Source organism: Desmodus rotundus, chromosome 9 (assembly GCF_022682495.2).
Source record: "Desmodus rotundus isolate HL8 chromosome 9, HLdesRot8A.1, whole genome shotgun sequence".
Taxonomy (NCBI): Eukaryota; Metazoa; Chordata; class Mammalia; order Chiroptera; family Phyllostomidae; genus Desmodus; species Desmodus rotundus.
The window spans coordinates 97,973,541-97,998,710 of NC_071395.1; the positions used below are offsets into that span (position 1 = coordinate 97,973,541).

General features: G+C 45.0%; 1 protein-coding gene across 8 annotated transcripts in view; it reads right to left on the bottom strand.

The window, feature by feature from the left end:
• The window catches only part of STXBP4 (syntaxin binding protein 4), a 152,427-nt gene that overhangs the window by 1,673 nt on the left and 125,584 nt on the right, over window positions 1–25,170 (bottom strand). Inside the window, exon 16 of one of the 8 annotated variants that reach the window (XM_045182209.3) lies at window positions 15,847–21,402. The exons of 6 other annotated variants lie outside the window; for them this stretch is intronic. In XM_045182209.3, the coding sequence (XP_045038144.2) occupies window positions 21,288–21,402 (115 nt within the window). In that variant the 3' untranslated portion in view covers window positions 15,847–21,287. Of the gene's footprint in view, window positions 1–15,846; window positions 21,403–25,170 lie in introns of those variants that run through there. One more of the 8 variants, XM_024573403.3, reaches the window with a different exon arrangement.

Consider the following 25,170-nt stretch of genomic DNA (forward strand, 5'->3'; position numbering starts at 1 on the left):
CACCATTTCAAAAGCTATTTAATTATCTTAAAGTGGAATTGCCCCTCTCTGTGCTGCCTAAAAGAACCAAGTTGAAGAACTGGGTCCAAGTCTGGGCTGTGGGTTTTCAGGTGAATATAACATTCTCCAGGGTAGGGGCAAGTTAATGGCAAAAAAGACTTGTGGGAGCACTCCACAAAGCAAGGTGAAATTTAGGTAGAAAAAACCCTCTCAGTTTATCATAGATGCTTCTACTTTCTTGTAATAGAATGTTATAATAATATTCAGACTTTAATTATTTCCTATCTATAACCACAACTATATTCTAAGAAGGGTGGTTATTGATGGTGTGAATACTTTTTCAAATATGCTGAGCACCTTGATAGGTTTGGATATTCAAGAATGGAAGAAACACTGAGTAACTTTACAAAATAGGAGAAGAATTTGGAGTTTTATGTGGCAGTCATAGAAGAAGGAGGTGAGGGGAAACAAGGGGAAAAGTTAAGAAAGATAGAGGCCAGTGTGATAGAGGGTATGAGCTTAATGATGTAACTCCTGCACCTACACCTTTTACCTGCCTCTCCTTCCCCAGTCTTCAATAAAGTAAAATAAGCTGCCATTTTACAGTAGAAAGCAGAAGGTGAATTACTGTGTCCATTGACATGATGTAGGAGGAAGGCTGGGGATGGAAACCTGGAAGAGGAGTTTGGACTTCCCTGGGCTGCATGGGCAGCCTCCATGGCCTCTGGGCTACAACTGAAATGGCCTCTCCTCCTGCCTAGAGTCTGTTCACGGGAAACACCCCTCAGTGTAAACCTGGGCTAACACTGCGATTCCACATTACCATTCCCACCCTGGCCACAGTGAGGCGTTACAACTGGAAGTGACAGGAAGCGCAGTGACCCAGGAGTCTAAGAACCTGCACTCCAATTCCGATTCTGCCTCAGATGGTTGTAGAGGTGGTTGCCTTACCTTTCGAGTGCCTGTTTCCTTGTCCCTGCAATGGAGTTGGATGAGACCGGCGGTTTGCAATTGGTCCCTGAAAAATCCTTTGTAAAGTGACATCTTAGGGGAAGCATGCATACGGAAAGAAAGGAAAATGAACTGCATTTGAAAGGAGGGGCCGGCAGGTGCAATCTCACCTGAGCTTATTTCCTCACTCCACACTTCCTAAGGAGGCTCCTTAGAGGGTGGTTTGATAACCAGTGGACTTGATGGTTCCTTTAGTTCTACTACCTCCTTACACAGAGAAGAGTGAATGCCACCTTTCAGTCATCTGAAGACAGTAGTAATTTAAGGGAAGATTACTTTTTCCCTTACCAAGGTGGGAGGTGGGGAGCGGGAAGGAAGCTGGCCTTTATGGAGGCCTTATTAAGTGTTAGACACAGAACTAGGAGTTTTCCTCAACCTCCCTGAGGGCTATGCAGAATTGGCGTTATGCCCAATGGAGGGAGCACCTGAAGCTCAGAGGTGAGTGTCTGGCTCAGGGTTATGTGGCTAGTATGTGTCAGAGCTGCTTTTCAACCTCAGCTCTTTCCAACTCCGCTATCACACATGCAGCTGGTGGGGAGAAAATCAGGCACCTTAGAAAATGAGATATAAGTTTGAGTCCAGAAAAATGCCTTGGAACATTTTTTTAGTGTGTGTGTATATATATATATCTCATATATCTCTTTTTGCCTTTAGATTTAAACACATTTATTTTCTTGTTCTTCAGTGTGATATGGGAGAGACTAATGAGATGACTCAACCCAAGGATGTGGCTTCTTTTAATTTATAGTCAGCCTAAGCTCTCCTTTGCTTGGTTACCCACACTCACAGCCCTCGCCTAGGGGGCTGGAAAGAAGCTGTTAATGAGGGGGGGGTGTGTATGAGCTCTAGGGCTCAATATGTGGCATTCCCCTATTTCCGGATTACTAACACAGATTCCCATTTTTCTCAGGAGTGTTAGGGAAAACAGTCCCAGGGGTTAGAAACCTTGCCGTGCATTGGATGTGTAAGATGTAGCAAAGTTTTCTATGGGAAGAAAGAATTGTCTGTGGCTTTTGCTGTCATTAGCATTACACCGATGACTGTTTCTGGTTCTGAAGTGCTGTGATACGGCGACTGGACAGACACAGAAGGCCGAGCGCGCAGTAGGAACGGCAGTAGCAATAACACGGCCACCAAAGCACCAGACAGTAAGGGTGGTGGTGAATTTTATTGGTCAACTTGGCTAGGCCGTGGAGCACCCAGACATTTGGTCAAACATTATTCCTGGCCGTGTTGTGGGGGTCTTTCTGGATAAGGGTAACATTTGAATGGCTAGATCAAGTAAAACTGACAGATCTCTCGATGTGGGTGGGCTGTATCCACGCCACGGAAGGCCTGACTGGAATAAACGGCCGAGGAAGAAGGAACGCTTTCCTGTTACCTGTTTTTGAGCCGGGGCACCAGTTCTCTCCTGCTCTCGGACTGCATGCAGAGTGGCTCCCCTGGTTCTCAGCCCTTTGGACTCAGACTGAAACGCACCGCTGGCTGTCCTGGGTCTCTAGCTTGCAGGTGGTGGGCTTCTCAGGTGCCACAACTGCAGGAGCCTCTGGGTTTCATGTACTCACAACAGTACGCCTACCTTTGCCCCACCCTGCGTGTGTCCCCGACTCTTCTGTCTTCTAAAATCTCTTCTACCTCTTTCTCTGGAGAACCCTCATGCGGCGTGCGATTACTGGGTGGCAGGCACCGCGCTGAAGGGCTGCACTTAACCTCCCCTTCAACGTGACCGATCCTCCCCAGTCTTACAGATTCGGTCTTCCTGTTACATCCATTCCGCAGATGAGGCTTAGAGCAGTTAAGGCACTTGCCAAGGCTGCAGCTTAAGTCGGGGGACAGGCAGGCATCCGCAGTCACGTGGCTGCAAGTAGGTCAGTGAATTGATGTAATGTATGTGTTCAGTGGAGATGACGGCGCCCACCCCGAAGGGCTGTCAGTGGAATTAAATGAGGTGATAGGGATGAGTTACTTGGAACAGGGTGGGGCACACCATAGGGACTCCGAAATAGTAGCTTTTGATGTTGGTGTGTTACGAAACTCAGAGGCTTTGATTTGCAGCTTGTGGAGGAGGATAGATGTAAATCCTCCAACATATTACCCCGCTAACATCTGAATTTGCTCATTTGTTCACCTCTATTAAGCTCCGATGATATTTCACGTTATCCTGGGGGGAAGATGTGATTACTGTGACATTTAAAATTCTGCACAACCCGGGAAGAGGGAGGAAGTGCACTCCTAGCATGAAGGCAAAAGCCTGGTCAGGCTGCAGCTAGACAAGGCCAGGCGGCCGCACCTAAGGAAGCCCAACAGCTGCCAAGGTCACCAGGAGGCACTTTGTTTCCCAAAAGGTGTTTGGTGTTTACTTTCGCTTCTGCATGTTTCTTCTGCTCTGATAACCGTTGTCAGCTTCCATCACCATAAGAGATGTCAGAGGGATTTTTGTGGGCATATGGCATTAATTTAGTTTTCCCACTGTGGTCATAGACAGTGTGCAAAAATGAGAACCGACCCAAAGCCCTGCTTGGCCATTTATCAATTCATCTTCACTGCCCAAGTGACCACGTGCCGCCGACCGGAAAGACAGGATCTCCACTGGGAAGTCCGTGGGTGCTGGCTCGGGCTGCTTCGTCCTCAGTTTCCTCTCCGTTCTTGGGAAAACGGGTCAGAGGACCAGGCAGATTTCCCTGGGAAATGTTTTCTTTTCATCACGACGTTACTCAGAATCACGAGCGTGCTCGACAGTTGATGGAGGCTGTTGACGTCCACCCACTGCTCGCCGCAGTCCCGGGAGGGAGGCTGGGGAGCCCTGGTGATTTCTGTCACGCGGGCGACAGGCAGAGGCTCAGGGATGTTGAGACTCTTGGTCTCAGTCACAGGACGGACCACTTTGAGGAAACACCCTTCACCCTTGTTCCCTGCCCACCCATCCACCCCATCTTGGACAGCCTTTAAAAAATTATGCCATCATCCTGCTTCAGATCTTTTCCATTCCTCCAGCTTGTTCTTAGAATAATGCCAAACTTTTAATGTGGTTTACAAGTTCTTTCCAGATCTGGCCCGGCTCACTTCTTGAGCCCTGTTTCTGACCACTCCCCTTGCCTCTGTTGCACTGCCCACTCCTCAAAGCGATGCTCTGGCTCTGCCAGGCCCCACTGTATCACGCTCCCTCTCACCTCCCTGCCATTGCTCAGCGGGTTCTCTCACCTTCCCACTCCCCCACTTACCTGGCTAACACTAATTATTTAAATGTCCTTTTAGACATAACTTTCTCCAAGAAGCCGTCCCTGATCTGTCGAGTCTGGGTTAGATTCCTCCACTCTGTTCTTCCGTCACACCCTCTTCCACCTTCTGCTGGGTCTCTCTGCCTCTCCTGCAAGGGTGGAAGCTCTGTGACGGTAAAAACTGTGTGGATTTCATCCTCAGGCAGCACCTGTGCCCCTGGAAGGCAGGCGGGAGCTATCCACCAAGCCGTGAATGTTGATGAACTCATTCTGATGGTATTGCTCAGATAGCAGATCTCTGCTTACATCCTAATCAAGAATCTCTGGTGGACTCCTTACACTGCTAACCTCTGTCTGCCCCCACAGCCCCGGGGGGAAGTGGAGCCCTGTGGGCTGCCTCCCCTGGGCTCTCCTGCTGGGTGTTTTGGGCAGGCTGCCTTCCAGCAATGGAAGCACCCTGGGGGCAGGGATGATGGGAGGAGAGCAAGGTCAGGACAAACCCCCTGACTTTCTGCCCCTTCTGGCTTTGAGCCCGTGTTCTGAGAGCAGCTGTGGCCTCCACAAGTACAGCTCCAGCAGGGGCCTCCGCCCCACCGGGGTTCGGTTCCCATTAAGTCTTCCCGTAGCCCTCAGTCCTACAGGTAGAAACGGCCCCTAGCTATCGTCAGTTTCTGGGTGCTTCACCGCCACTTGCTTGTGAACCCTCGCCACCTATCTCGAAGCAGTGTCTTCATTTGGACCGTCTGTGGCAGCTTCCATCTCCTCCAGGGTTCTGACTGACAAAATCCTCTACTTGGCACAGGTAAAATTATGAATTTCAAAGTCTCTGGGATGGTTTCTGGAAACTTTAGATTCTTGGAGGTAATTCTCAAGACAGCTCCAGATTGCCGCCTTATCATAGAGACGTACACAAGAATTTCCAGAAGGCTTTGCAATAAAATTTCCCCTCTCAGCTTAAAGTTTACATTTCCTCCTTGAGCATCAGCAGGTGTCTTCAGCTCTCAAAAGTCACGCCGTTCCAAGCAGATCTGGTGTCGACACAGCTATATGACTCAGTGGTATTGGAAATCTCTCCCCCATGCTTAGCAACCACTCTCCAGAGTTCTCAAAATTCCCCCAGTTCACTCCAACTTCCTGTCATTTGATTCCCAGAATGGCTGTCAGGTGACGGTCAGATCCACAGTCACACGGTGTCTGTTGGACTGCAGGGAAGTTGGCGTGAAAGAGGCTGTCGGTGCCATGAGTTTAGGCATTTGTGTTTTCCTTTAAGACCCTGCAGTCCAGGATCTTGCAACAATTGTTTTAATGCAACAAAAGTTATGTTCTCTAAGTGTAACACGTGGGACGGGCTGAACTGTGATTTGCGGATGTCTGGGATCCACCATAACTAGAGCCACTCTCTGGCAGAGCCACTCTCTGCCTGGAAACACCCTGGCTTAGGATCTGAAATTCAATCATTCTGCCGTCTAGGCCAACCTTCAGGGAACCCAAGGCAGGGGAAAATTATATGTGTGTGACTGTCATCTAGTAAAATGTGAAAAGATTAGAGTTAATACAAGAAAATATTTGAAAATCACATATCTGACAAAGGAGTTGTATACGAATTTATGAAGAACTCTCAAAAGTCAGTTGCAAAACCCCCTCCCCAAAACCCCATTTAAAAACTGGCAAAAGATCTGAATGGACATTTCAACAAAGAGGATATAGGATGGAAAATAAGCAGGTGAAATGTTGTTCAACATCATCAGCCACAAGGGAAATGCAAACTTAAACCATGATGAGATACCATACATATCTGTGAGAAGGGCTAAAATGAAAAATACTGACAATACCAAGTGCTCACAAGGACATGGAGCAACTGGAACTGTAACGCTGCTGATGGGAATGTAACATGGTACAGCTACTCTAGAAGTGAGCTTGAAAGTTTCTGGAAAAGGCAGGCAGGATAAACCCCCCCACAGATGCTCAGGCCCTAAGCCCCAGATCCTGTGACACATCACCTTCAAAGGCAAAGTGAGTTTGCAAAAGTGATTAAGGGTATGGACTTGGAAATGGTGACACTATCCTGGGTTATCTGGGTGGGTCCAACCTAATCACAGGAATCCTTAAAAAGCAGATCTTTCCTCACGGGGTTAGAGATGTGATGAGGAAAGAGGGTCAGAGACAGGTGTGGTGTCAGAGGGACTTGACTGGTCATTGCTGACTTTGAAGGTGGAGGAAGGGAACTGCAAGCCAAGGAAGGAAGCAGGGACTTCATTTCTACAACCGCAAGGACCTGAATTCTGAATGGGCTCATTAGAACTGAATGAGCAGGGAAGCGAGTCCCTTCCTACAGCCTCCAGGAAGAAACGCAGCCCTGAGGACAGCTTGGGTTGAGCCCGTGAAGACCCAGGGGCTTCTGGCCTAGGAAACTGTGCGATAATCAGTCTGTGTTGTTTAAGCCACTGAATTTGTGGTGATTGGTTATGAGATCAATAGAAAACAAATACACTGCATGATCAAGCAACCCGGTTTTGGGATATTTCCCCCAGAGAAGTGGGATGTTCACACACAAACCAATAAACAAATTTCACTTTTTTTAAACTACAGTCCAAATACGAATAGACACCGACACATGAATGCTTACAGCAGCTCCATTAACAATGACCACACTCTGGAAACAACCCAAATGTCTTTCAGTGGGTCAATGAATAAACTAACCACCGTTCATCCACACAACGGAAAACTACTCAGTAGCAAAATGAATAAATGCTTGATACGTGTTACATACAACCTGGATGAATTTCAAAGGCGTTATACTGGGTGAAAGAAGCCAGTCTCAGAAGGTAACACATTATATAGTTACTTATATATTCTCTAAACAACATATGTTATGGAAAACGAAGAAGTGACCGTGAAGATTTGGGGTAATTTGGGGTGGGGAGACAGAGCAGGAGGAAGCTTGGAGGGTGATAAATCTGTTCTGTATCTTCATTATGGTGGTGGTTAAATGTATCTAAGTATGGGTTAAAAATCCATAGAATTATACAGCCCCCCAGAGTCAATTTCCTACATGATTAGTTAAAAAATATTAAATAAGTAAACCAAGACTGTAACAACTCAACAACAACAAACCGAAACAGACCTCCCTGGCTGACGCGGCTTTCTGTGCTGTGGCCTGGGAATCTCCGGGCCTAGGGAACGTACTACAAACAGGCTGGGGGAGGGGACAGCCACTTGCCTTTCTTTGTGCCTGGCAGCAACTCAATGTTTTTCTAAGTGCATAAGGAGTTACATCAGGGTTCTGGAGACTTACCCAAGTTTTTCCTTCTCCCTGAGAAAGGAGGGGCTGCCTAACATAAGCTTTACGGTCCTTCAGAGCAGGTAACTGGGACTGAACTCAGCCGCTTGCCTTAGGTGCAGGGCCCCAACCACCCTGGCTCACCCAGGACTGAGGGGGTGTCCAGGAAGTGGGACCTCCAGCTTTAAAATGGGGAAAGTCCCAGGAAAATCGGGACAAATGAGTAACCCTAACATGCCTTGAGTCACACAACTTATCATTGCCTGTTTTCTCACATGCAAAACTTCACCAGGTTATCGTGAGATGCCAATTTTAAATCGTAAATTCTGCAAAATGTGAGTTGGTGGTGTTATCAGGATTTAAAAAAATTGAGGTTTAGGGTCAGTCTTAAAATGTGCCAGAAGTGGAAGTTACCCAAGGAAACCCCACGGGTGGGGAGTGCATGTACGTGTGTGTGTCACTGCCAGCTCTGCTGAGGTCACAGATGCAGTTCCATGACTGTAAGAACACACGGACCCACGAGTGTTAGCTTTCGTGCTGGGTAACCTGCTCCCCAGGACGTTTTAGTCACCTGGATCCCACCCCGGTGCAGAGCCACAATTCTCAGCCCCACCTGCACCCCGGAGTGCTTTACCACGGCGTTTGGGGCCTGCTCGTGGAGACTCAGATTGAATGGGTCTGGCGTTTGGCGAGGCTTTGTGAGTTTAAAAGTCTTTCCAGTTGATTCTGATGTTCAGCCATGGGTCCCTTAACACAGCAAGCCTGGGCATCACCCACGTGGGCCACTTGGCGGTTTGTTCTTACTGCTGACCAGATGCCAAACGGTACTCACAGTCTAGAGAGCTCACTGCAGGGGAGAGGGGTCTGCGGTGCGTCTCCAAGAGGGCTGGCTTCTGACCTCGGCGGGATAAGGACGCACATCTACGAAGATCGCTATGGCCAACAGTGACACCAGCCACTCAGGAGTGTTACTACTATAATTATCATTTTTTTTTAATGTAAAGAGGGCCATTCTGGATTTGCGTGGGGTGGAATACCAGTTTGCTAGGACTCCTGGACCTGAGTCAGTAGGACAAGAACTCACTTCTACAAAGAATGACCAACAGTGATACCAGTCGCTCGGGGTAGTTAATACTATAATTACTAGTTTTTTAAAAATAAATGTAAAGAGGGCAGTTCTGGATTTGGGGGGCGGGACATATTAGTTTGTTAGGACTGCTGGAACTGAGCGGCTTAGACAACACATTTTTTGTCTTACAGTTCAGGAGGCTACAGCCAAGTGATGGAGGCGTCGGCAGGGCCCCGCTGCCCTGCAGGCACCAGGGGGGGCTCGATCCTGACCTCTCTCCTAGCCTCAGGTAGTTCCCTGGCTTGTGACACCTGTCCAGTTTTCATGCCTTCTTCTCCAAACCCCCCTTTCACAAGGACACTAGTGATGTTGGATTAAGGCCCACCCTAATTACCCCATTTTAACTCGGTTTCCTTTGTAAGGAGCCTATCTCCAAATAAGGTCACATTCTGAGGTAGTGGGAGTTAGGATGCAACGTACAACTTTTGAGGGGACACAGTTCAGTCCATAACAGGAGTTAGTTTCCATGCAGACGGCCCCGTGCATCTTATTACGTGTATTCAGACGGACTGTAACGCACCATGACAGGACATGGTCCAGAGGACCTGGCGTCCAGCCCAGCAGATGGTGGTGGTGGGGGAGCTTCCCTGGTCAACAAAGAAAACCCACCAGGGAGGCTAAGTTGCAGGTTATTTCTTGTTGATAAATCAATAATCTTAGTTGAATGTTCTAAGAGTAATAAGATTTCTCGGAAGTACTTAGCAATTCCCCCCTCAATAGAAATAGCCATGCAAAGCCTTGAATAGCTATTGATCAGGAATGCTTTAAAAGGATACTTTCACTTGAAAGGTGGTTGGACTAGAGGAACGTACAAGTTCCCATCGGCTCTAAGATTTTGTGCTTCCTGCAAAGATGTTATTCAGAGGCTCACCTAATGTTTTGGGGGGAGAGTCTATACCACATACAATGTGCAAAGGAAGAATACTTGTACCTCATACTAAGAGTTAACGTAAAAATTCCCAATGATGCATCAACTCTCCTGGAATCTATTGCTATTTTTACCACACAAATGTTTTCTATGGAGAGAAAATGGGTCTCGGATCTTTGACAATGACAAGATATTGACGGCAAACTCAGGTGCCTTGCAGGACGGTTCCCTCAATGATACGGCCGGAGAATATTTAAACTGACATCCATAATAGCAGCACAGGCCCCAGTCTTTACTCTGCCATCAAACATGGCTGTCCCCAGAGAATGAACAAGGAAGTATCACATCTGTGGCATCTCTAGCATTTCTAGCAAGGAAAAAAAAATCCCGAATAAACATCCAATGCAGTGACTCTGACCACACAAGTGGTAGACACGTATGTTAAATGCAAATCTGTTTTTTGTTGTTGTTTCCACAAGAATCAATTTAATTATTGAGAATAAATGTCAGGCGTCATCTTTCCAGTCCCTATAATATATATAACAAGCTTTCACTCAATTGTATACAGAGTTCTAAAGCAAAATTCTAAAAAAAGTATGAGGGATGTAATTTTTTAACAAAGCACATGCTCACTATAGAGAATTTAAAATGCAGAAAAATAAAATGAATAAAGTAAATATCACTAATAATATTATCTCATATTTTCTTCAGGTCTTCTATGGTATTTATATATAGAATACTGTTGGTATCATATTGTTTCCACTTGATGTTATATTGGGATACTTTCCCTGAGTCATTAAATATTTTTAAACATTTTCCATCATGTTGAATAACAATTTTAATTAGACATTCCCCTGGTTTAAGGCATAGATATATTGGGTTGGCCAAAAGGTTCATTTGGTTTTTTCCGTAAGATGGTTCTAGTAACATTTAGTTGTCTTTAACTTCAGTTGAAACAATTTTGTTAGACTGCATTGTGACAGCTGTCATATCAGCGTGCATTAAAAAAAAACCACTTAACAAATTGGTGAATTTTTGTGTAGCCATTTTAATATTGAAGATGGAAGAAAATATACATTTTCAGCATATTATGCTTTATTATTTCACAAAAGATAAAAAATGCAACTGAAACACAAAGAGAGATTTGTGCAGTGTATGGAGAAGATGCTGTGACTGATCAAATGTGTCAAAAGTGGTTTGTGAAGTTTCGTGTTGGAGATTTCTCACTGGACGATGCTCCAGGGTTGGGTAGACCATTTGAAGTTGATAGAGATCAAATCAAGACATTAATTGAGAACAATCAACACTGTACCATGTAAGAGCCAGCCGACATACTCAAAATATCCAAATCAATAAAGATATTGGTGAAAATGAAAAAATGTGTCTTTTATTTTACGGAAAAAACTAAATGGCTTTTTTGGCCAACCCAATATGTATTTGCTTCAAAAACTTTTCAGTACAATTTTTTTTTTTTGTCTAAAGTGGTGACTATTTGTGGGGATAAATTCACAGAAGTAGAACTATAGGGTCAAAAAGTTTGAACATTTTCAAGGTTCTTGATAGATATTTCAAGAGTGCTTTCTAAAAAGTTTGTAGTGACTTATAGACGCCCTAATAACACTCGGGAATATCTGTCATCTACCGTAGCATACAGCATCATCGTGTTTTAAAAATACCTGGTTTTTACCATATCTTAGCAATCAATAATTTTAGGGAAGGTTCATCACAGGTGGAAAGGTTTGTTTTTACTTTCTTTGAAATTGGAAAAGAACAGGCTCTGCAGTAGGTTATTGAGGGAGTTTGAATCGTCCAGCTTTAGAGGTTGTCTTCATGGAGTAAATAACACCGAGGTGTCTGCTTCGGTAGCTTAGACGTTCAACTCCCAGTGCAGAGGGACGGGTCCCTTGATCTCTTCCTAGCATTTTCTGTTAGGATTGTTAGGAAGAGCTTCTAAAATCATTTTGATTGAATTAAATAACTTTTCAGAGAGGCCATTCTCTTTTCATTTGTTAAAGCATTTCATCTTTACCTCTCTGTTAAGGATGCAGCAGGATGAACAAGGTACAAGGAAATTTGGTCCTCGGTACCATATTTCATCAATTGTAAGCCACATGTTCTTCACATTGGAATGTCTTTGACACTTGGGTGGGTCACAGACACTGTCAGTCCCTTGGGATCCCTCTGCCATGTCAGGAGCATCAGCTTTGCACGCCGTCATGCCCAGCACCCGGCACCTGTGTGTTTGTTGGTGGGCTGTGAGAACCCACTTCATGCTCTCCCTCCCAGGCCTGCCCTGCGTGGCGAGAGACGCAAGGTGCAGGGGTACAGACTCCAGCTCCCCACCCCCGACTGGGACACTTGCATTGTCTCCAGGGCTCCCCTGCGCCACTGTGCCAAAGTCACCCCCACCCCAGTGGGCTTTGCTTGCCTTGTCTGTTTCTTCGTCCCCCTCCCTTCGTGCTGGTCCTACTTCTCCATTTCTGTGCTGTTTTTTACCCCTGACCCATACACACACTCACGTCAGGGGAGCAAACAGGTTACCAGATGTGTCTTACGGTCAGTGATGTTGGCCAGGCAGCATGGTGACACAGCTCTTTGCCTGTGCACGCGTGAGCGTGGTTGTTCTTCCCATGGTGGGAACGCTCTGTTAGTCCTTCAATGTCCAGTGAGTAAAGCACGTAAGGACTACCTGAGGAAGGAATGTGAACCCTGACTGTTGTCTAAAAACCTTCCATTAGGTCCTTTTGAAAAGACTGAAGAAAACGCTAGCATCCCAACTACAGGACAGATGCAAAGCCTTGGGGAAGCTCCCACGGCCGACGGGGCAGCTGTCCTTTAAGAAAGGCTTTGCTCTGATGGCAGAGGATGTTACCGCGAGAAATGTAAGCAGTGACTCGGAATCAAAACGAGACTCAGAAGAGTCCCATTCTGATATGTAGAAGTTTTAGGAATGTCACAATGTATTTGTATTTAATTTTCCTTTACAGATTCACATGATAAAAAATATATGTTCAAAGAGCTCTTAGATTTACTGAAAGGGCCATAACACAAAAATCCAAAGAACTTACTGTGTCATATTTTAAATGCCTTTTCATTTAGGAGTATATAAAATAATGGTGAGTCATAATTGATGGAGTCTTAAATTTGGTGAAATCCTAATCAAAAATATCATACTGAAAGAGACAGAAGGAATATAATCAATGAACCACCTCAGCAATACTGGGAGAACTGAGATAGCTTCGTGACTTCTCACCATACACGACTCTCACTAGGAGTTCCATCAGTGAGTAAGGAACCACTGCTTTGGTCCATATTCTTGCCATTTTGTAGGCTTTAGTCTATTCACTATTTCTTATTCCTTTAAAGCATGTGTATATGTGTATACATGTGGTATATATATACACACACCCATACTCACACATATATACATACACACACCCTATTTCTTTCAGAGTTTCCTTATATTCAGCACTTTCACCATTCAGAGATGTACTCTATGCATTTAATTTGGTGCAAGCTTTTAAAAATTTTTTGTGGTAATCAAAAAACTATATATAACCCACGGGATCAGGTGCAAAAATAAGAAGCTGGCATTAGATGAAATGCATGGATTGCTTCCCTGAGTGGTCAAACTACTCAGTCTGCAGAGACAGGATCCGCCCACGAACACCCTTCATATCCCACTGACCGGAACTGTCTGTTTACCAAGATCACTTCATTATCCACCTAGTTTGCTCTGTATTCCTGTTTTCCCTTCCCACGTTTTCCTGGTAAAAAATGAGTTTCTCCATTGTCAAACAGCAGCAGTCAAGCAAATCCAGTGGGCTTAGTTATGGATGGGATGATTTCTGCACTTGCAAAATACTGTGGCAAAACACAGCTCCCTTGGGCCCAGTCAATTCCTCAGCAACATGATTAATTAACCTATAAGGACAGAAGTGTTAACACGGCTGCCTTGAAATGCACTAACCTTGTATTTTGCTTTTTGGCTTTAGCTACCATCCTGCACCAAAATCATCCTGTTGTATTTTTCAAAAGCTTGGGCAAATTGACGGTGTTGGAGCATGTGCTGCCCACCCCCCGCCCCCCCTGCGGTCACACTGTTTTATGGCCACACTTAGGCAGCCCACACTTCCTCCTCCAGCAAGATCCACTACGTCGTTCCAGCGTGAGGACTAGTTGGTGCAGACATGCTTAAACCCTGTCCCACGTTCCTTCCCATTCACTTTGTCTTTTCCCTGCTAGAAGCAGGACACAGCTAAGGTTTTTAAAACAATAAATCACTTTTAAAACTTTAGTCTATAAACATTTATTGAACATTCCTATGCCATGTCTTGTGCAAGGGATAAAAAATACACAGACTCTGATTTAAGGGGCTCAGAGTCTAGTAGGAGAGACACACATGTCCCTTCCCATCCAAATTAATTGCACATATAGTATGAGAGAGGCTTCACTAAAAGGTGTGCAGTGATAGGGGCTGGGGACGGATTTTAGAGTGTGGCTCTTCCTAGTTAACCTTCTCACCATCCGGTGACCTTGGTAAAATGCACCAACGCACACATAAGAAACAAGAGACTGTCTGAGCCGTTGCCTACCACCGCAGCTCCGCAGGATTTGCTCGCCAAGCTGCTGATGTCGAGTGGCACAGCCACAGTGCCAGAGGCTAGCAGTTACCCTTAACCAGGGTTCCGATTTTTGTTACCATGTGAAGAGCTTTTAAGACTCAGTAACCCAGCTCTCTAGATAAAAATATATTAGCAAATAAACGTAGTAACCCAGTGTGTGTCTGGCCAAGCAGGTCAGCAGCTCCCCGTGGGGTGGAAGTTCTTACTCTACCACCCCCGAGTGGGAAGAGGGCCTGGACGTGTAGGAAAAATGCAGAGATGGCATCCACTGTGCCAACGCTGGGCATGGGGAAGGCAGCGTGTGCCAAGGTCCTTACAGAAGACATGAGTTGAGAGTGATGCCTTGGAGGGGGAGAAGGAATGGTGTCTTGGATCTGGTGAGGAAATGAGGCAGGAGGAGCCCCCGAGACAGAGAGCAGAGTCTGAGTGGTTGTTGATGAAAAATGAGGCCAGAGAGAAAGAGGAAGGGGTCAGATCATGGCAGGTGCTAGGGACCACCGACGAATAGCAAGGGAGCGATCGAACCAAATCTGTGTTTCAGAAAGACAGTTCTGACGAAACATGGTGAGCAGATTGAGGAGGACAGGGGTGGGAGAGAGGGGAGAAGGTATATTGCGTACACTGCAATTATCCAGGTAATAAGGATCTGGAAAACAAACAGGCAATGTTGGCATGGAAGAGAGAAAAAGGAATATAGTTCAGCAATGTTCTAGAAAAAGCACACATCTTGCCCTGTATTCCAATCTCACTGAGCGTGTAAGTGGTGCCTGAGAGTGCAGACGCAGAGACAGGGCCGCAGGATTACCCTGCAGGAGCTCCCTCCGCGAGGAAGGAGGCCTCGGCACCTGACCGACGCTAACCTCGGCCAGCTTGCAGTTCCCTCCATTCTTTGGAGTCACTGCTGAGCTCTGGGAGGCTTAGCTAGTGCTAAGGCACTCTGGGTTTGGATGGTCTGTCGTCACTGTCCAAACTCAGATTCATTGAGAGGCCATGGGGATCGAATGGACATCCTCACTCGGGGCCAGTCAGTCTTCCTGCTACTCCTGTGGTCCTTTTGGGATCATGGACATCAATCTGATTTCCTCCTTTGAACACTGGTTCGGAGGAAGCTCAGTGAAGTCCTGCAAGGCCCCATCTCCTTAGACATACTGTGCAGTCATTTCCATTGGAAGGTACAATGAGGAATGGGTCTCCTCTGCTCTCAGCACAAACACAATTGGGGTTTTGCTGCTCTAAGAAGGTGGCCTCTGGAGGTGGGGCCCAGGCCTTCTTCTCTGAGCCCCACCAGCCTTTTGGGTTCCCCATCCAATAGCCAGGGAACTACTTCCTGAGCAGGGAGTAGGAAGCCTTGCTCTTCCTCATTGTGTGCACCCTCCCATTTTTGGTCCAAATCACGGATCCTTTCCAGGGCCTGAGGAGCCAGACATCTAAAATTCAGAGGACATATTCCTCTGCTTTCTAATGTCACACCTTTTTATTTTATTTTATTTACTTTATTGAATTCATAGGGGTGACACCGGTTCGCAAAACCGTATAGGTTTCAAGTGTACAACTCAGCAAAACGTTATCTGCACATTGCATTGTGTGCCCATCCCCCCAAGCAAAGTCTCCTTCTTAAAGCAATGAACACTGAATGGCCTAGAAGTTCAAATATGGGAGAAAGGAAAGAAATGGAAAGGCTTTGGTCAATTTAAGTTGAATGTTCTTTCCCTAAAGTACAGATTACATGGGGGCTAGGATCACGAAGTCTGTTTTGCATTGTATCACTGGCACTCGGCGAAGTGTCTGGCACCCAAGAGCACTTTGGTAAGTGTTGAAGGGAGTAAGTAAACACAACGGCCTGAGAGTTAAGCTGGAACTAAGTCTTAGTTGCGCACAGCGTATCACACACTCAATCCCACGGGTGTGCACTCAACACCTGCTGTGTGACAGGCACTGGGGTAGATCTGGAGGACACAATGATGAGAAGGACAGAGAAATACCTCCCTTCGTGGAGCTTACTGCAATTATTGCTCCTATTATTAAGAAAGACAATAAACAAAAAATCATTACAAGTTGATACACAATGTAAAAAATAGACAGGGTAAAATGGTAAAGAATAACCTGGTGATGGGGAAATGGGAATAGGGGATCCACGCTATTAGTGTGACGGCACTTTCCCTCAGACCCACCCCCCGACCTGAGAGTAAAAGTGAAACAAAAAAGTTAACACAAGTATTACTATTTAAATGTAAAAATCATATGAAGCAAACAAATACAGGACTGCATTTAATGTTTACACAGTCATCATGCAGGCAATGATATTACACGTGGAGAGTTGTGGTCAAGACATCTTGGGTATTTTATTTCTAAAGTTAAGCTCCGCAGGCATATTCTGCTTACAGTTCTTTCCACCTTCTCAAAAGTTACATGCAACAGAGCACGTGAGTTGTTTTACTGTTAGTTCAGTTCTTTCTGTTCTATATATTGTTCAAACTCAAGTTTGTTGAGCCTTGGAAATGTTGCATTTCATTTAGCAGAGAAAACAAAAACGTCCATTTCTCCCTAGATAAAGAATAATATTTTCTAACTTTGCAAACACTTTATGAAAGTATCATTTGACTCTGTATTTTTACAGCTGCTTTGCATTTATTATTGGAGAGGCCCTTCATACAGTATGCTTCTTTTCTTTCATTTCTACAAGGGGTGTTATTATTTTGGAATTATTCAAATTTAAGAGCGTGATAAAGGGTCTTTCTTCAGGGGTTCTTACTAAACAAACCCTTAACTTCTTACTCCTTTAAAGAATAGTACAAGGTTTCTGAGAAAAAAAGAAAATAAAGGAAAAAGATGGTAGATTATGAGCTTCTTGATTTAGGAATCGGTACAATTCACCATGGTAACTTTGAGACCTTACGTCTTGCCTGGCATTTAGCAGGTGCACGGGAAATGGTTGCGGAGTTGAATCGGTTTGGGAAGAAGCAGGGAATTATTATCTTCCTTCTACAGATGAGGAAACTCAGGCCTGAAGAACTTATAGGTGTGTTTGTACTGTGCTTTGCCCTTCTCCAAGGGCTCTCACCCAAGTGAGCTCATTTAAACGTTGGCTCTCATAACCGTTGTGTGCGAAGTAGGAAAGGTAAGTATTTTCAGGTGAAAAGCTAAGAGTAACGATGTGTTTGACACACGGTGAATTAGTCACTGCTAGATGCCCCTCTATGGAGAGAATTGGTCTCTGCTGCTAAAAAAAACCCAACCAAAACCTCCCAATGAAAAAGTTCCGGTCCTTTGGCAACAATGGAATGAAAAGCTACCCTTCAAAGCACAAAAATAATCGGAAAAGTTACTTGCAATCTCAAGACCCGAGAAAGTCCCGTGATATAGTGAAAAGCACCAATACACTATTGGTGGTAGTGTAGATCGGTCCTGTTTTTATGGAGGAAGATTGATGAACACCCGACAAAATCAGAGTGAACCTGTTCTGACACGGCAGTTTACTTTTATCATTCCAATCCTGCTCTAGACATTGGCACCAGAGGGCACAGACGCACGAGGGAAAGGGCTGAACAGGTGCAAGAATGTGCACATAAGAACGTTCACCGTGACATCCGTTGTCAGTCACAGAAGACTTAAAACAGCCTCATTGTTCATCGACAGCGTGCTGGCTGCCTGTGAGTTATCTGGGCGCAGATATTTCGCACGGACATTTGAGATATAACATCGATCTAGGTATTGAGGTGAAAGAAATGACCACGATGTATTAAGTCAAAAGAAAGCTACTTCACAGTATGAGTCCCTTTAAGTAAAAACACTCATCAAATATTAGTGATGGCTACCTCCGGAGAGATGGGCTATTTTTATTTTGTTTTTTCAAAATTTTATTCAACTTCATACTACCTGATTTTTCATAGAAATAGATTGTCTTTAAAATTCAAAAAATTCAGAGAAGCTGTCCAATTCTGGCCACCTGAGAAGCTTTTTACTTTTTTAACCACCTGTAAACAGAACCTGGAAGTGGCTGGCTATCACCCTACTTCACCACAGTGCCCTTGCTTGACACATTGTTGGTGCTCGGGAAATATTTAGGGACTGAGTAAGAATGGCTCAGCTCGGTCACTTTCAGTGAAGTGGGATGGAAGGACGTCAGAACACCGAGACGGCCCAAGCCTAGAAGTCTGGGTCAGTGGGTCGGTGGAGAGGAGTTCACAATGACTACGCTGGTAGGGTTGATTTACATACAAGAAAGCCTGGCTATGTAAATGTCAATTCACCAAACAATACTTTGGGGGTCCTACTTGCAGTGGAGAAAGGCTGTGAAAGGGTCCTTAGCACATCTTTCTTTGAGCATGTCTTAGGGCAGCCATCTGCTGCTTTAGGGTCACAGAAGCATAAAGAAGAGTGGAATCTTGGAGAATGCTCACGTGATGCAGTCAGTTCTGACCCTGAACCTCCTCAGCAACGTCCCTGCAGTAAGGTGCTCAGGCGGATGGAACACCTCCTGGGACGGTGCTCCCTCCCACTTTCTCCTGGGGACTCCTTTCCCAGGGCTGACTACCAGGAAGTTCCTTATCGTGCCCAACCGGAACCTGCCTCTTTGTAAAACTGACCCACAGAGCCCAGCTCTGCCCCGAGCATCCCACACAGTGAAAGGTAAGCAGCTCTGCCCAGAGCGGGCTGTGTGAGACCTGCCTGAAACGCCAGCCTCCACACGCGAGTGCCGTGTGACTGTAAGGCCAAGATTAGCAACTCTCTCTAAAGCTACGTTTCTGCTGCACAACAGAGGCAATTAGGGTTTCTACCTCATGGGCTGTTTTAAGAAGATAATGCAGTAACATATGCAAACTGCCAATCGCCATGTATGGCACAGAAATGCTTAATAAATAATAATAAAATTCTAGGTGCCTTTCCCATTAGGTATCTGACAGAAGCAGGGAGGGAGGCGGCACAAAAGAGCAAAGTTAACATACGAGGTGTCGGTCAGTGCGACGGTGCCCAAGACCTTGATCTCGATTGACTCTGGCATCTCCTCTGTGCTTCCTTGCTAGAAACAAATTAGGAAAACACTTCTGGAAGGGGGAGGGAAATGTCATACAATTAATTTGGCAACAAAAAAAACTCTGTACTTTCACGAGCACAGACACTAACTTATGAAAGTGACTTCAGGTGCTTGAGAATCTCATGCACTGATGGGGGGACACACGGAAAGCGCTCCCTCAATGTATGGGTGAGCACAACGCACACATGTGTTTACAATAGACATCTGTGTTCCATGCCATGGGAGACTTAGTAGACTGGGAGCCTTAGGATCTAGGTCTGATGTTCTCCTGGTCACTCAGCCTCTGTGTGACCTTGGGACTGATGATTCTCACCCTAGGCGCCTAAGGAGCTCTGGGTCTGCACGGCAGTGCTGGGGGGCTGCCTGCACCAGGCTTCAGGCCTTCATCTTATTTCAGGCAGAGTAGCAATACTTTAAAAATTCTGTTGTGTATATATTGCGATTCTGTATAAGAATTCATTTGAAAAATGGGTCTTTTTCACCAGAAGGCGTTTGAAAAATCACTGCATCAGATGCTGCTCAGGGTTCTGAGTTCTGTTTCCTACTTGCATGTCAGAGGAGGGGAGGCAGAGAGGGAGAGCAAGAGGAAGGAGGGAAGAGAAGGGGACGGGGGAGTGTGAGGGGGCAGGTGGGGAGAAGGGAAGAGAAAAAATGGCCAGAGCGATCAACAGTAGCTTCTCTGTGTGATTAGGTATGGTGTGGGAACAGGTATTCTGAGTAATTAATGACTCTTACTCACTTTCTTTCTCAGTATATTACCTAAAAATACAACACTGGATGAGAATAAATGCCTTTTTATTTTTCAGTTGGTACCTAATGCCCTGGACATTTGAAATGACTTCCTCCCCACTCCACAACCCCCTCCATTTTCCAGCCTCGGGTTTAAATCATTAAACTGAGAGAAAATCTTTAGCATTCCAAGTCAATGGCTCATTTCCACTAGAAATTGTCTAGCATCCTTACAATAAAATAAAATAAGATCAAAAGCATAATTAGTTTGGTGGGTGGTATCAGCAATAATGATGTCAATCTTGAATTTGGAGCAAAAGGGTTCAAGGACATCTCATTTGATAGCAGAGGAGACTCTGGATGCCCCTCTTTTCATCAACGACCCTCAAATGCTCCATCTGACGAGGGCAACATAAGCAGGGCAAGTCCTTGATGTGAGCCGGCCCCAAGAAGCCTGCTGAAACATCACAAAACCATGCTCCTACCTGGTGAGGATTTGGGGGTGCAGAAGGGGGGAGGGCTTCTAGGACCACAGTGGAGTTATGTGGGGGCCGTGTTTAACTGAAGAGGTGCCTGCTGCATCTCAGCGGCCGCCAGATTGCACAGCATGGAGCTCAGCTGCATCAACAGAACCATGAGCCCTGTGTGTGGGGCTGTGACCTGCCTCTGCTGGGACAGCAGGGTGCAGTGGAAAGGGGGCTGGACAGAGAATCAGAAGATCCAGGACAAGGTGCCTCACTTCTCTGAACCACTATTTCCATAAACGAAATGCGGAATAAAAATCACCCACGGATCTGCCTCATGGGTGTGCTGGACGGTGTGAATGAAACAGGGTCGGGAAAGCAGTATGTAAATCAGAAAGCCCCATCAAACGCAGACTACATCCAGTAGCCTGTGAGACAGCAGTCTACCTGTGATCTTTAAAAAAATCCCCAAAGCTTGCTTACTCACTTTCCTAAGATACAAGTATAAAAGATTAGTGAATTTTCAAATAAATGAAGGGTTTCACTATATTCACATAATTTTCCCACCTAAGTGTTAATTCTAGAAATCACTGTATTAGATACTCCATAAAGAACTGTATATAAAATTGCAAAGTTCTAATTATATATAAAAAGTATACATAATACAAAGTCTAATTATATATGATTTCAAAAAATAGGACTAGATCATTCTTAAAGAACTACTGTAGTGGCGATGGATCCTGTGAATGTATACAGTTGGATCAAAGAGTTTTACAAAAGTTAGCCTTCAATGCAGAGTCTCCGTTTCACAACATCAATAGGTCACATGCGTTTACTCCCGTCTTAGAGTAAACCATTGCGTCTCAGAGTCCTCCTTGGAGACCCAGGTGCCGGAAGACCACGGAGCTCAGCTTCCTACAGAAAACCACTAGCTCTTCAGGTCGGGAGGTTCTCTGGAGCGATCCTCTTCATTCTCCTCTGAGCAAGACAGGCTCAGTGCGCTCGTCACGGGGTGGATCCAGGACGTGGTCTGTGTTACGTGACTTGAGAAGAACAAGGAACGCAATTACAAACTGGAAGCTGGTCCTACCCATCCATGCAAGTTCTCATCCTAGAGACATCGCTTCTACCCTACTGCAGTCCCTTGTGACAGGGCGTAACTGGAACTAAATCCAATCTTTAATTTTTAAAAAAAATTTATTGATTTTAGAAAGAGAGAGGAAGGGACAATGGGGGAGAGAGAGTGAGAGAGATTGGTTTGTTGTTATACTTACTAATGCATTTATTGGTTGATTCTTGTATGTGCCCTGACCGGGGATTGAACCTGCAACCTTGGTGTACTGGGGCAACTCTCTAAGCAACTGAGCTGCCCAACCAGGGCCTGGATCCAATGTTTTAATAAGCCTTAGATGTGTTTTAAGGTTCACCAAAAACCATCTCTTTTTTTCCTCCTTTGGTAACAAGAAATGCAGGACAGCGGTTCATCTCACATTCCTCGCTTTTCCTTACCTGCCATTCATCCGGTCAGCAAGTTCTGTGACTGTCTTGCTGTAGCATCTCTGGGATCTCTTCCTTCCTCTCCTTTCCAATGCTATTGCCTGGGTCACTGAAAGTGCTTGCCTCTCTGCCTCTGCTCTGTTCTTCTCTAATTCATGCTCCTCTCCAGCCAAGAGATCTTTCTAATGACACACACTACTGATGCTCACTTGCTAAAAACTCAGTGTCAACCAATGCCTTCTGGATCAAATACTACATACTCCATAGTAAGAAATATTTGAGTTTTCTTTTTCTTTTTTTGACCTGCTTCAGCAGTGCTTTCTTCTCTGCTACAGTCTTCCTTTCTCCCATCTTGTTAATCTAGTTTACTAATTCTAAAGAACCAACTCTTTCTCTAGATTCCTCCAATCTGTGTCCCACGTCTTATCTCCTATTATGCTACAGGATAAATGCCTGATTATTTTTAGGCCCTCTTAATGCATATGAAGCTCCTTGAGGGCAAGAACTGATTCTTCTCTCTGAATTCATGGTGCCTAACACGTTCTCAGAACAAGCGACTAGGCATTTCTGGGAAGAACAGAGGCAGAGGAAGGGGAGGATGTAAACAAGATAGAGGGCACGTTCAGGTAGTGGTGAGACATCACAGAGCATGCGGGGGGTCAGTGTTGCTCAGCACTAGTATCCAACACCCAGCCTGCAGCTGGGTGGATCTCCCAAATCCACCACTGTCTGCCCAGCGCCTGCGTGTCGGACAGACAGCTTCTGCAGTTGGGATGATTTGTTTCCTTCCCTTTGATATTCTTTCTAGGCCTAGTTTATCCCACTGCCCTCATCCTTCCTACCTCGGTTTCTCCCACCGCTGCCCCATCCAAATGCCACCTCAGAAGCAGGTCTCAGAGCAAGCCGTGAGTGCTGGCGCTTTTGAGGATCAAATATGATTGTGAATCTGAAAGCATCTCCTACATCACATGGTTACCATTTTCCAAAGTGTGTCCCAAGGCTCTTCAATAAATGTTATGTGAAGAAGAGAGTTTTATGGTCAAATAAGTTTGAGATATACTAGGTTAAACGTAAGTAGGTAGGTGTCTTCACTCTAGGATTTCCCATGACTTTACCTACACTACTGTGTTCTCTGACTTTCCGAGGAGGCAACATGTTCCAAACTAGTGTGCCCCTATTAGCACACACGAGGGGTCAGTGCTCTACAGAACCCAATCAGAGGGTCACCACGAAATGGCGCTTGCTGGCTGCCGATGACGAGAGCTGAAAATGCTAGACTTAGTGCAAACGGTCACTTTCACTGTTATTACTGCATTTGGTTGGTCTCCAATCCTACACTCACAATTCTATCTATATCCCCCTATACAAACTGTTAAACTCGCCTGTTTAAATATTAAAAATGCATCTTTCCATGGAAGAAGATCACTGATAGGTTCACGACTGGGTAAAAGAGTTCAAGTTGTTTAAGAATCAAGGTGAAGGTCGTAAGGCCCAGACACCTTCATAGTTTCAAAACCTCAGAGTGCGGTTAAGTGGTACAAAGAATCATTATTCTCTCAACAGTAATCCACATTACTATTATCTCTAAAGTGGTTTAATGGAATTTCTAATTATGGAGGCTGAACTTACTAAAGCATTTGATGCTGCACAGGTTAACTTCATTTCAAGGCCTTTATAAAACTGGAAAGCTGCCTAAATGGAAAGTGATTTTCAATAAATACTAATGAGTGTAAGAGAAGCGGTCTGGAGTGCCACCTAAGGTGAAATGAGGACCCATCACCCTGCCCAAAGTACATGTTTAGAACAAAGAGGAAAAAGCCTGATGAAGCAAATTTAAAATCTTGAGAAATGCACACACACACACATATGCACATATATATGCCCACTTGAGTATTTATCAGCATGTTTACAATATGCAAATCCAAAGAAGAGACTTGAAATTACTACAACCCCTCCCCCTCTAAAATATCCCCTGGTTGGGGAAGGTGGGAAGGGAGAGCTGCCTGAGGGGTGAGTTCAAGGGGCAAGCTTTCCTGCCTGACTTAAAAAAAATAATATTCTCATGCCTGAAATACTATAAATGCTCATACATTTATACATATAAATGAACACTCCATTGAATCGATCATTTAAAATAACCCAAAGCAAAATGCCTAAGAAAGAAATGTAGCTATTGGACTCTGAATAATGAATATTAGGAAGTTCCACCAGAAAGTCACACTCACTGGTAACCTTCATTAAGCACTTTTTAGCGATAACTGGACATCTGATGTTACACCAGCCACAGAAATAATGCCATAAAATATTCACCAATTAATGTTACGTTCACAATATGCTTTTCTGTATGTTTTAAAAACACACTCCTAAATACCAACAAACACAATGATAGCAGCTACTCACTAGAAAAAATAAAACTTCAGCCGCAGCAGAGAGAGAGTGTTCTATGCTTCAAGCACACACTTCACCCCTGGGTCTTTTGTAAACACATGCAGAGCTAGTGCTTCTAAGACTCAGGCGGTGCAGGGAAAGAGCCTGGTCATGAGTACGTAGTCAGTAAATGATTGTGGCTACTTTTATTGACAATTAGGGCTTGCTGGTTACTGGAGGAAAAACTTGGAATTCTTCCCATGACGGTGGGCTGGGGCATTTGTGTGTGTGCCATTCACACACAACTAGTTTTACGTCCTAGTGAGCACTGTAACTGATGAGCTTTGACATAATCAGTGTGATGAGATAATCCCCAGATTTACTGGCTTGGAGACCATTCTAGCATTAGAAATATTTCCTTCCTGATTTATGTGCTTAGTGATTCAACTGAGAAGGGAGAAACCAAATCAGTCCTGCTGACTCTGTTTAATTAATAAAGATCCCATGGTTCAGAGAGTGAGAGGTCTGGGAAGCACACGAGGCTGGCTACCCAACGTGAAAATCTTCCACCTGAACATACAGTACCTCTGGCGAGAGCTCCTGCAGAGAGTGCGGCTGATCTGACTCGGGAGCACTCTCCAGCAGATCAGATACATGTTCGAAGGGATTATCCAAAGAACATATATGCATAATCCAGAGACCCAGACAGGGGTGTGGTGACGGCCTGAGGGAAGGGGTGGGTGGGGACTGGGTGGAGGTGGGCAAAGGGGGGTGGGAAATGAGGACCTGTGTAATAGTGTCAACAATAAAAATAAAGATTAAAAAAACAGAAAATATAAAAAGCCTAATACTACTTGCCTTGGAATGACCGCCAAATCTATTGTTAACAAACATCAATATTTGATTTGGGAAGATGGCAGTGTTGAGTTTTTTCTTTTATAATGATA